This window comes from Neodiprion fabricii, chromosome 3 (genome assembly GCF_021155785.1).
Source record: "Neodiprion fabricii isolate iyNeoFabr1 chromosome 3, iyNeoFabr1.1, whole genome shotgun sequence".
NCBI classification, from domain to species: domain Eukaryota; kingdom Metazoa; phylum Arthropoda; class Insecta; order Hymenoptera; family Diprionidae; genus Neodiprion; species Neodiprion fabricii.
Window position 1 is genome coordinate 33,867,326 of NC_060241.1, and position 12,862 is coordinate 33,880,187.

The 12,862-nt window shown below is 40.8% G+C and overlaps 1 protein-coding gene across 4 annotated transcripts in view; it reads right to left on the reverse strand.

Annotated features, from left to right (window-relative positions):
- The window catches only part of LOC124178199 (dipeptidyl peptidase 4), a 19,153-nt gene continuing 6,291 nt past the window's right edge, over positions 1 to 12,862 (reverse strand). For 3 of the 4 annotated variants that reach the window (XM_046561432.1, XM_046561431.1, XM_046561434.1), the window contains exons 3-14: positions 11,685 to 11,896; positions 11,194 to 11,357; positions 10,913 to 11,016; positions 10,420 to 10,540; positions 10,087 to 10,322; positions 9,673 to 9,995; positions 4,410 to 4,573; positions 3,757 to 3,899; positions 3,398 to 3,592; positions 2,481 to 2,641; positions 2,172 to 2,383; positions 1 to 1,996 (exon numbers count right to left, since the gene is read on the reverse strand). In XM_046561432.1, coding sequence (XP_046417388.1) covers positions 1,850 to 1,996; positions 2,172 to 2,383; positions 2,481 to 2,641; positions 3,398 to 3,592; positions 3,757 to 3,899; positions 4,410 to 4,573; positions 9,673 to 9,995; positions 10,087 to 10,322; positions 10,420 to 10,540; positions 10,913 to 11,016; positions 11,194 to 11,357; positions 11,685 to 11,896 — 2,182 coding nt within the window. In that variant the 3' untranslated portion in view covers positions 1 to 1,849. Of the gene's footprint in view, positions 1,997 to 2,171; positions 2,384 to 2,480; positions 2,642 to 3,397; positions 3,593 to 3,756; positions 3,900 to 4,409; positions 4,574 to 9,672; positions 9,996 to 10,086; positions 10,323 to 10,419; positions 10,541 to 10,912; positions 11,017 to 11,193; positions 11,358 to 11,684; positions 11,897 to 12,058; positions 12,187 to 12,286; positions 12,440 to 12,862 lie in introns of all 4 variants that reach the window. The other variant, XM_046561430.1, reaches the window with a different exon arrangement.

Genomic DNA, 12,862 nt, shown 5'->3' on the forward strand with positions numbered 1-12,862 from the left:
TGACAGTCACAAAAGTAGAATTTTATTATAGTAATAATAACTTTAACAATACATCATAGTACTGCATGAATAAATAATTATTATAGTATGTTTTGCGAATAAGATAATTAATATACGCGACCCGCGCCGTAGGTATTATATTAATTCAAACACCGATCATTTGTTTGTAAATATTGCAATTATAGATTATTATAAATTTCATTATACTTCCAACGATTGGTACGACAGAAATAATTTCTGCTACTAAACTAGCTACGGTAACTATTAAATATCATCATTGTTTTCCTTCACAGTATCTAGATAATTTTTGTTTTTTTCTCCGCTAAAGTTATCAGATAGTTATGTAATAGTTTCATTGACGCATCCATCATATAATAATAATACATCGCGTTCGTAATTATTTACACATTTTCACCTATTAATAGTATTATTGTTATTGTGTCAATTAACTAGGAATTATAGAGCAGGATTGTGTAAATTATTCCTTCGTAATATTTACAATAAATTATCTTAAAATTATTGCCTAACATGTGTATATATTATTCACGGACCTATATACGTAGACTAGATCCGTGATGTTATTGTATGTTTTTGTTGTTTTTTGAAATAAATTTTTTTTTTTTTTCGTTTTTCTTTTTGTCTCTTTCTAATTTATATATAATTGTATAATAATTGCAACACTAAGGTCTCCTATAATAATTAACTACTTTATAATATATAAATTCAATATCATGATGAATTATATACGTTAAAAGAATTTAGCAGTAACTGCAATAAAGCAGACCCTTGGTCGATAAAGCACTGCAGTTCAAAAACATGGTTCTTTTCTTATCGATTGACGCAACACTTTGGCGCAGTCGTGCAGGAAATTGTACTCATATACGTGGTATACGGGAGGTTTCAATTATTTTCAAGACAACGCAACGACGGGAAACGGGTAACGAAAATACCCGCCGCGGAGTGAAAACGGAATTATTATACATCGGTGGACATAATTCATCCAAGTATGCATTCCAGCCGGTATGTTCCATTTCGTGAAGGTATTGTGGCAACGCTTCCTTGGCTTTGCTTTTCGGGATTAACATTCGTATCTATACGGCGAACGAGCACGAACCGGATGCTACCGTACACCCGACACACGATCGATCTAATCGATAAGGTTTTTATATATAAATATAGAATTTTGTGTATTTTCTGCTAAGAGCTGATATCACATTACACGCGTGAAAGACGACATAGAAGGGAAGAAGAAGAATTCAACTTTTCACTACTCTTCTATATAGTTATCTTGGAGATTAATTTGGATTGTTTAAAATCTGATTGTTACCTTACTTTATTACGTTATAATATATCTTTGTTATTATTATTTAGAAAAATTATATATTATCATTTCGAACGCTTTCACTACAATAACCATATAATTATCAACCATCTGCCAGTTCTATTGGAAAACTTATCCGCACGTGCACTGTAAATATATTGAAAATTTTCACTGCTATAAGTCGATTACGAACGTTAAAAATATTCATGATTTAGTTTGGTACTGCGAGTGAGGATATTAAACCGTGCTTTGTAGATAGCAGGTTCTTTCTTCGACATCTTAAAGAAAAAAATTAACAACTATACAGGTTCAATATTAATAGAAAAATATCGATTCCGAAAAAAAAGACGGGATAAAAACCGGTCGAATTGGAAAATGCATAGGAACGAATTTTAAGGAGGATTCACCATTAAACGGAACACAATTTGGAGATAGTTATCATACCTAACTCGTGTATATAATATGGATTGCATATTCGTGGGGCCCAAAAAATATATATCGCTCCAGTATCAATTTCGTTCCGTCAGCTTATATCCCGTATCCTCCGCCGCTTCCCAATCCGGCCTTCGTGTCAACGGGTACTTGCTTGTGGAAACAGTCTTCTAAAAACTGAGCCATTGATAGGTAAAGATGCCTCTTCACGCCGGCCAAGCCGTGACTCTCGTCGGGATAAACCTAGTGGAGGAGAAAAAAATGTATTCAGATATGCGAGTATACATATATATGTATATATATATATATATTTTTTTTTTTTTTAAGGACGAACAACGACGGAGGGAAAGACATCTCGAGTCTGAAAGATAACCGAGGTTGTAATGGCTCTCTCTCTCTCTCTTCCTATCGTGCTCACTTGCTGACGGAATAGAATCCCCTTTTTGGCAAGATGGCCGGCGAGAGCCATGCTTTGTTGAAACTGCACGTTGTCGTCAGCGGTGCCGTGGACCAGGTAATACATTTTGTTCCGCAAGTGTTCCACCTTTTTAAAAACGTCGGATTCCTCGTACCCCTTGTAGTTTGAGGTTACATTCGGCGAGCCCATGTACCTCTCGGCGTAGGCCGAATCTGCGGGGAATCGTAATAATGAAAAATTTAGCGATACTGCAGCGTTATCCGCGATATATATGGAAATATGTGACTGTAAGGGCGTCTCACCACCCACCGTAAAGTTTCCACGAAACAACCGGGGCGACGCTGATTCCGCATTGGAAAACGTCTTGATCAGATTGGGCCAAGGCTAAGGCGGCGACAAATCCCCCGTAACTCCATCCCCAAACAGCGACTCGTCTCTTATCCACAAAATGTAACGAATCCCTCAAGTACCTGCGACAAGTAAATCCACTGTAAACTGGAAAACTTTACTCGCTACCAAATCCCAGCCATGGTAATATTATTCGAATTAAAATTGCGCTCCGAAGTTTATCGCTGGTTTTACGAGCCGCAGTCGTATCGGATTCTTTTTGCTACATCATGATTTTCATAGAATTTGTTAGTCGGAGGTGAAATTACACTTCAGCAACTCTGGCTGCATGTCATTTTCTTTAGCGTGACGTAAAATATTTTGCATAAAAATCCAACGAGTTCAGAAAACTAGCGTATGAATTCCTAAATATAATCACGAGGTTATCCAACGAGGGCCATTTTGATTTTTCCCCCAAGTTCGAATCTACCAGATGAATATTGTAAATATCAACACTTTCGACGGAACAATATTTTCATCAAATATTTGAATTCAACACGCAAAATTTAATTTGACCCATGTACAGTAATGTTCACTGTTGCCTTTGGCTTTCGGCTAACTTGTTTTCGGTCCGAAACACAACGCGAGTTCTATTCTATACGAATTACGTGACAACGACTCCCAATCCCTCACGTCGGCACCTAATCGGCTGCATCGCCAGTCGTTGTCACATAATTAATACAGTATCGAGCTCGCCTTTTGTTTCGGAGCGAAAACAAGTTAGCCGAAATCCCAAGGAATTAACGAACGTTACCGTGCGTATAACACGTGTTCGAAAAAGAAACGGAAACGGTTGTCCCGCAAGTCAAAAGCACATCGCGTTTTATTATTACACTCACTCCGTCACTTCCAGCTGGTCCGCCACTTCGACAGATCCCAATCTGTAGTACACTTCGTGAAGTAATTGATAGCCCTGGCCTCCGCTTCCTCGGCCATCAATTTGGGCCACAATTGCCCCCTTGCTGCTGGCCAGGTAGGTGTTCCAATCAATTTTAAATTTATCTGTCACCAGCTGCGAACCCGGCGCCCCGTACCTAAACGTGGAGCGCAAGGATAACGGGAGTGCAAGATAAAAATGAAAACTTTCTCCTTAAACCGGAAGCGATTATTCAACGGCGTAAGAAATCTTTTAATCGTTGTTATCGATACGTGTTCGCATGTCTATATATGTACCTATGTACACTGCAATTTTACGTACACTTGGACGACCATCGGGTAGCGAGTGATTTCTTCCTCCCGTAAACCAGGCGGCAAATGAAGACGTACCTGGGCGTTATAACCGCCACTTATTTGTACGGGGAAGGTCTTTACTTGGGGAAGAGCAATTTTCTCTACTCTTTCCTGTAACAATACCATTTCGTTCATCTAACGCGGTTTCAATATCTGTAACATTACAATCGAGTGGAGAACATTTTTTGTGGTCGGCGCGTCACAGCTCATTCACTGCGCTGATTTTAAAACTCGTGTCCGTTAATTAGCACACTTACATATGTATTCAGCCAGACGAAACGCAAGGTCGTAATCATTGTTTTAATTATTATATAATTAGTGTACGAAAATTGTCTGGGTTTGCTGAAAAAAAGCGCAACCAAAGTTTTTCTACCCTGCGATTCCAACGGGTGAATAACGGGGGTCCTTGGAGAGTAAATTAAAAATGTGCTAATTAAATTTCGCGCCTTCTTTTCTCGCAGTTAATTTATTCCAGGAATAACGATTCAACGGTGGATAAATATTACTATATACGCAATCTGTGCGTGCGATATGAGAAGTGAAGAAAAATTATATCGCGCGATTTTAAAAAATCCCCACCAATTACATCAGCGTGCAATTTGTGTAAATTGGTCGACTCACCCGAAGCTCGGTGTTGTTCTGCAAAAGTCCAATAAAGCGCGGATCTGGCAAGGTGGTTTTGTAAAGAGCGACCGTCGGTATGCTCGGTCCGAGGCATTCCAATACGAAGTAATCCAATCCAGGGGAAAAGACAGCGTTATGGTATTGGCAAGTCTCCAAATTTTCTGAAAAAATCATAACGAATTGGAGAACAGTTGCTTCCAGTACTGACACTTCGAAACCTCGTCGGCCTAGTTTTAATAAGTAGCATTTGATGTACAATAAGCCGCATATCAATAGACTGGGTATTTCATGCCCGCGTGTTTTTGTATATCGCAATGTTGGTATTATACAAAGTAAGCTCTTTATGTGCCGTGTGAACAATCGTGTGTATCGCATTTGTCTCTGCATTCGTCGAAACCCGACTTATTAATCTCAGACTTATTGGAAAGAGCTTAGAGAATCGAAGCTTCACGTTTTACCCGTCCCTCGTCATTAGTCGCGCTGACGAAGTGAATATTCTAACGATCTACGTAATTTCATAACATACGTAGGGCGAATTTCGCCTGATACTCAAATATCGCAGTAAAGCCGTTGTACAGCCCGTTCATTATTATTATTATTATTATTATTATTATTATTATTATTATTATTATTATTATTATTATTATTATACATGCCGAGAAGTTTTTGACGCGGTTCCGGACCCTCGTCGTCTTTTAACACGTGGCTGATTCCGTTTCATTAATCCTACCTTCATTTTTCTGGCTCACCCAACCGACATTCTTTTCATTCCGAAATCACCGCAATCGCTCCTGTATTCGTGAACGATCGTACAATCAGGGGTGACGTAGATTTGCTTTGTACGAGATTTCCTTGCAAATTTAATGACTGTAAGTGTGCAGGTAACAAGCCACCGGTACTTTCCACTAGAGACAGATAAGGGCTGACGACGAGAAGGCCAAAACGGAGAACCGATAAGAATAATGATAATATATAATAAATTTTTTGAGGGTGAGGATTTTGCACCGATGGTAAAAATTCGCCTCGTTTTCTGGTCTCCTCGAAAAGCTTTCAACCGAATTGTCAGCTTTATACCAGCTCCACGTGCAATTTTCGATTCAATTGTTATTTTATACCGTGTTCAGACTTGCACCGCCTTGGACTATGTCCAAATCCCTTTCGCCGACTTAAAATACAATCCTTTATCCGGTGATATACGTCTTGATCTTACGTCGAATTAGTAAAAATTCTTTAAAAATATCACTCAAGAACAGACCTGTTATTCAAAAATTCGAACGCTGTCTGTTCCACAGTGCCAATATATCGGCGGCCTCAAAAAGCAAATGCGTTTTCGCCAAAAATATTTCCAGCTAGTATTTTCTGTCACCAACCCACACTTAAGGATCCATCTTTCTTCGTCACATCTGTTGCAGACGAAACGTACGAGAGTGGAGTAGACGACAAGGATCTCGTAGCGAAACTGCAGGTTATCCGAACCGGCCATCGTGCAAAAAGCCACTTGACTTGGGTAACCGATATAATATAAAACGCAACTCTGCTATACATGTATAACTATCTTTGGCAAAGAAAATCAAATAAATCTGCATCGATGGGCCACAGGTGGACGATGAAAAATGATAAAGCTGTACACCTGGCACATCACACATTTAAATTCACTGGAGATTAAACTTGGCACAAATCAACCGGGATTTATTGTCCTTTTTCCGATATTCTCCGTTTCCTCTTTTTTCTTTCTTTCTTCTTTATCCCCTGAACTCGCGTGTTCAGCCTTGTGCCAGTTATATAATGTACTCTGACGCAACCCTCGCATGGGCAAAGCGTAATATGCTGACATCGAAACACGGTCACGTGAACATTTCACGTATTCTCACGTGATATTTTTTCACCCCGACGAGTATCCTCCAAAGGACCCCTGACCTTTGCCCCTTGTTTCTAATCGAGTTAACCGCTCAGCTGCGGGAATACCCGATATAAGTTTTAATCACGGGATCGACTGCATCAACGCTTGACTGCGTGTCACGTTAGAAAAACCCCGCGCTTAATTTCCTCAAAGTAAACTCTGCATGCTATCGCATTTTCCTGCGTTAGAATGTGTTATTTTATATTTAATATAAAGAGATAACGAGAAAGGAAATGATCCAATCTTAACACGTTACGCTTTCTTTGAGAAACATTCAGGCTTGCGTGTTTGATATTAAGAAAAATGTACCTACGCGATTTAAATTCTATTACACGAATTGTAGAGAGAAAACTGTGAAAACTTTTGTGCGTGTTCCGTGTAATTTTGGTCTGTTTGCATCAAAATAAAGTGAGAGAGAGAGAGAGAGAGAGCGAGAGAGAGAGAGAGAAACTTATCATACCCTACAGTCTGTAACGGAACACGATAAATATAAGTGTTCAAAGCTTACACCATATAACAGCTTATAAACTTAGGATTAATATATGTATACAGTTATATGTATGTACTACACCAAAAAACGTGACGGAGGAAAGTGTTGCGTAACATTTAACGTGTAATGACATTTTTGTGTGACAGGCGTGGAGGATTTTATCGTCGTAACGTGACTTCGTCGTTATCACTGCAAGCGAGCACACATCCATGGATCAAAAATATTTTTGCTTTCCAAAATATTTCCACAGGGAACATATGGCAAATACGATCGATGGATGATAATTTTTGTTCAACTTCGAAATAACGGATTGTCATGAGTGAAAATTGAGTACTTTCGCTGCTAAATCACGGCTTAAAGTAAAGGTGAAAAAATCTGTTATAGTCCTAATGTATTGTATAATGTGGGAAAAATCGAGCAAAAGAAAAAAGGTAAGTTGCAGGCGACAATCAAGTTGAAAATTTAAAACACCTCGAACAAAAATCATAACAGAATAAAAAGGTAAAAAATTATTCAACGACAGCAACTGTGACAAATTATTATCGAGCACGAGTACGACGAGTAGTGATACACATACATTTAATAATGCGCTGCAGTATCCAAATCTCAGCACCGCTGTGCATATAATTATTGATATATAACTTTGCGAATGGGTGATTTCTATTATTCGACGGCAACAGTGAAGCACAAAACGCTGCAAAAAACGCTGTACAATATGTAATATAATGATATAATGTAGTACTACTGCTAAAATTTCAGTAAAAAAAAAAAGAACGGTCGTGCCCACTTGATAAAATAATATTTTTCGAATGGTAAATACAACTAAAATAGGATTAAAGATAGATTTTAAGTGAAACGATGTATACATGTACATGTACGCGTATGTATCTAAGAAGCGCTTTTTACCATACCATTCCATTATTCAAACATACAAATAAATATTATAATACAATATAAGTTGAGAGGAAGAAAGAAAGAAAGAGAGAGAGAGAGAGAGAGAGAGAGAGAGAGAGAGAGAGAGAGAGAGAGATAGAGGTAAAGAAACAATTATTTTTTCTTTTCATACATTATTACTTCAGCGTACATCTAACAGTAAAGAACTGTACCGTCTCTACCTGCTTAACTTGGCCATCGTATCGCGTCCGACATACTCCGATCTGGAAGCACCGTTGTCAGGCGCTTAGGAGCCAGATGGCAATTAATGGTAATTACAGGGTAGACAGAAGGGCAGCAGTATTCTGTATTGTCGCCAGGATTCTGGGCGGCCACCGTCAACTACACTTCCAACAAAGGCGGCTGTATAAGAGATACTTGCAAACAATGCCGGGTAGTAAAAGAGTCAGGAGTCAATCATCAATCTATAATTCTATACTCTATAAACTCTGTAATATCGTGAAATGGTGTGTAAGTGCAGACGAGGATGACAGTAGCCGTGGGTAACTGTTCCTGTTACACTTGGGGCACGCCGAGTGATCGATCATCGATCGAGAGGGTTTAGTTATACGTACACCTGCTGTATAACGCGTCAGAGAGTCGGGGACAGAGATAACAATAACGAGGAGAGCCAACGGTGCTTGCCTGCGAGCGATTCGGTCGGAGGAATCCTTGCTCGCCCTTTACCCGCTCTATCTCAGACACTTGAAACTTTCAAGTCGATAAGTATATAGTGGGTAGGTATGTACGGTACAGAGAGTCTCGAGAACGTCCGTAACAAATTTGTCAAGTATGCAACCTCCGAGTACGGATAATCGAGTCCGCCGACACAGCGAGTTCGTTATTGTGAAAAACATGCTACCGAACGGTGGATCCTTTGGCTGTGAACCTAACGAGTCGATGGTGAAGGTGATCGGAAGTTGTCTCGAAGAAATCGGAGTGGAGTTGGCGTAGAAAATTTTATACACGTGATATCGTTGTTGCACGGAAACGGAAGTCGGAAACAAGTGTCCTTCTCCCTCAATGACGCGAGATGAAGATGAAGCAGCTGAATTACTTCTACTTTATTACTAGAATTACCGACTTCTAGAACGGGTGTTTCACTTCCAGCCGTCGACTTCCATTGTTACTGTTGTTGTGTTTTTCAATTTTTGCTATTGAAGCTGTGTCTACAATACGCATACCACTCTGTGCTGCTATCGAAACTAGCGATATAATTTTGGAAATTAGCTTTTGATTATAAGGTTTAATTGATGCGTGATGTATTACCTCGAAGAGCATTCACAGCTACGATAACGACCGAAGCCACAGACGTAAAAGAATGAAATGAAAGGAACGTCAGGGAAAAAGGAAATGAACAAACTGAAGGAATATTCGAAAATGAGACCTGGGATGGACCGTTCTTGCGTGAAAGGCTGATTAAAAACTCGCGGTTACGTCAAGGTGAATTATTTTGAATGAAACTGAAGGAAACGAGGTGCGCACTTTTTCTTTTCCCCTGTTATTCGACGTAGCAGCTCGCCAAGATCCGGGCAGATTTTGAGCAAGGCAACAGAGACGTGTTTAATGCTGTAGAGTATCAATTAACGAAAGTGCGTATAACAGGTATCTAAATATAGATAATAATTATTTAGTAAACTCTAAAAACTATTCCAAAATTAAGCAGAAAGAGAGATCAATAATTAACTATAAGTATATATATAAAAGCACTAATCAGGCTAAATCAATTAGTCAAATGTCAAACGAAATAAATAATATATAGGTATTATAACTTCACACATCTACGGTTGAACGATAACGAAAACGAAAACCTAAAGGTCTGCACGTACGGATTTAACGGTCACAATATTACATTATCGTTCGCATTAATTATATATTCTAGGGTAAAATTCAAATGCACGATATTTAGTGAGCGTATCGAGTGAAAGTCTACTTACTCGTGGTGGTTTTTTTCTTGCTGCCTCGACGTTCCTGCTTTTCTAAGGGAGGTTGAACCGCGCTTTGAGACTCGGTCAGCTCATATTCCGCCCAATCGCTGCTGTCCGGCCAGGTGTGATAACCGTTATTATTGTTATTGTTACTATCAGTACCAGCGTGCTTGCTTGGCCGGTCCGAATTGTATTGAGCTTCGGGATTCATCACAGGTGTACAAGTGATGCAAACGGGCGAGTGAAGAGAGGAGCCAAGGTGAGGTAGCTGAGAATTGACGCGGTACAAATGTCTTTGTCCGGGATGCGCTTGCGGTATTCCTATGAAATATCTGCAAGGGAACGATAACGCGCTGCTTTCAAAAGGACTCACCGCCAGGCATTGTTCATTTGAATTCTCTGTCTTTTCGTGGCTCAACTCACATCGTATTGTTGACTTGATCCCACGCCAGAATGCGGATCACTTCGTATCTCCCATGAGTTAACGGGACAACTCGCTTCTTCGATACATTTGCCAACATTATGTGTTTGTAGTATCCGGACGGGCCATCGCGGACGGGTATTATGGCGACGTAGCTACTTCCGTCCGTAGAAAAAACCGGCGATTCCGGCGGGGTGTCAACCCACCCTCGACCTTCTCCGACGATGCGCTGAATTTCCTGAAAAATACGGATAACGAGAAAGTGTACTTAAAAAGTGTAAAACGGGCACGCGGATCGTTATTCGCGTCGAGATTCGAAGCTTTGAAACACCCACCTGACAATGCCACATGGGACTTTTGCAGACGGTTATGATGGACAGATTTTGCGCCCGCGTTAGCCACGTGACGCAGACTTCTGTCAATGACACCCAAGAAGCTGTGGTGAAGTAGTGTTCCCTGAAAGGAATCAAAAACATGCTCGAGTACCTGCTTACTGAACGACTCTATACCTATACTAGGACGGTTTAACGATCCTCGGAGTGCCGAGCCATCGGATCTTTATCTTTTCGTGTCTTTGTCTCTTTGTGCTCGCGACTCTTTGGCAGTCGCCCGTTCGAACAGACCTCCATGACGGCGAAGGATGTAACGCGAAATCGGAGTAGAGTGACTGGGCTAAAACCAGAGCAAAGTCTTGAAAAGACAAGAATCGATAGACCAGCACGCGACGAGCTGAGAATTGAGCAGCACGCGAATCGACCCGTTGGCCAGTCATCCTGCAGAAAAAATAAATGGATTCCGAGCAAGTTGGAGGAAGCCGAGTCAACTTACGCATGCTCGATGGCAGGCGGAGGCCGCAATGTTCTCGATCGAATATTTTTCAGGTCGGCCAAATCAGCGACAATCAATTGTATCGACGGGTTCGGAGTTCCTGGCTGCAACAAATTGATCCTTGGGTAACAGTTCTGCGCTAAGGTGGGAACAATAAGGATTACAAGTAAAGGGTGACACTTGATTTCGATCAAGTTCAGAGATCAATCCACACCTGCAGGATGCCCGTGAATTGTTTCGTTTCGCATGAAAAATCGAGCGCACTAGATTCATCGAGTTACCTTCGGATAGCGAAGAGACCGGATGTCAGGGTACAAAGTTTTCGTCCCTTCTCCGAACCACGGAATCTTCATTTCTTGCACAAGCGAATCGTTGAATGACGCGTACAACATCAGGTGTCCGTCTTTGGACATCCATATCGCTTCTGCGCTGCGTAAGATCTCCTCTGCGCGACAAAGATTCAAAAAATTATTATGCATGTAAGAAGATGAAGAGAACTTCCGGAAAGTTTCAAGGTTCTTCCCCGGAAGTTGGTAAGAAAGAAAAGTTCTTCTTTCAGTTCCCACAGTGTGAAACTTTGATCGCTTGCTGCAGCATTGAAAACGATGAAAAATTCCGCAGACACGTATCATCTGTGTCCTGTAAACCAGCCGTGAACACAAAAGCTTCCGTCAATCACCCGCGACCTATGTTCAACACTTTGGCATTCGACGCCCCTCGAACGGGACGGGATTACGTATGTTTTTTAAACGTGATAAGCCGACGTTTATACCTTCGTACAACCAGTCCGGTAATCCGTTTGACAATATTCCCGGTATCGCCGAATTGGTGACACGGTACCCAGTGTTACTGAATGGACTAGGCCGGTAGTATATGTCGTAATCTTGAATCATGACGAGTCCGTGACCCCTCGGCGTCCATTGAGCCAACAGCAGATAGGGATGAGCATCGGTCTCCGGTTGAGGAGTCAGTGGTATTGTTTCTCTGAAATGGTGAAAAACGACAAGTTGTTCCAAAGGCAAGGTTTACCAAGCACATCGATGCTGTTTTTGCAAACTTGTTGGATTTAATCCCTGCAACCGTGGTGGTTATGAGATAAATAACGAGCAAAGTTGTCCACCAGGCAAGTTTGACGAGTCGACTCACCTCGTGTTCACGTCGTAGATAATGTACTGGGCGAGATACGAATGCCGGAATAATTTCTTTACGTTTTGCGCCAGTAGAAGATACTTGTGATCCGGAGACAGTGAGAATTTCGCCGGGTTCAATCGTCTCTGGAAATTTTCGCTCGGTATTAGTGTTACAACCCTGGTAATCCCGGGGTAATCCGGGACAGAAACATAACTGAACAATAAATCAACTTTGTCCACTCACGAAAGTTGAGTTCGGCATTAAGCTGTGCGATGTAATGTTCGGATCGGAAGCATCCAGCAGGGAAATTCCACCCGAAGGGTCACGAAAACAAATATGGCGACCGCTTACCCAGCTTCCATTGAATAGCAATGGCGATAAATCTCCAGACAAGACCTGACGAAAAGTCGCTTATTTAAAGCGTTCGCTACTCAGGGTCAAAGGATCGAGCTACGAGTCTGACGACGCTGGTTAATTTTTGCTAAATAATTCGTACCACGGCCACGTACTGCAAAGTACCGGGTACCATAAACCTCTATTTCGTCGCCTCGGCGTCGTTATATCATAAAAGTGAATTTATTAGCATGATGTTCGAATGCAAAGGGAATAATCTTCCCGGAGAGCACCGCATGAGAATAAGAACTACACTGAGAGAAATTTTTAGTTCCGGTTACCGCTCAGTCCTTAACTATTTTCATTTTTTACCACAACCGAAAAATATAGTACTAAGTAGAAAATGAAAATTAGTTTTCTAGCTGTTACCAGAAAGTCTAGTATCCGTTACTATTCTTTCTCATTTGCTAAAATTTAATGCTTGTG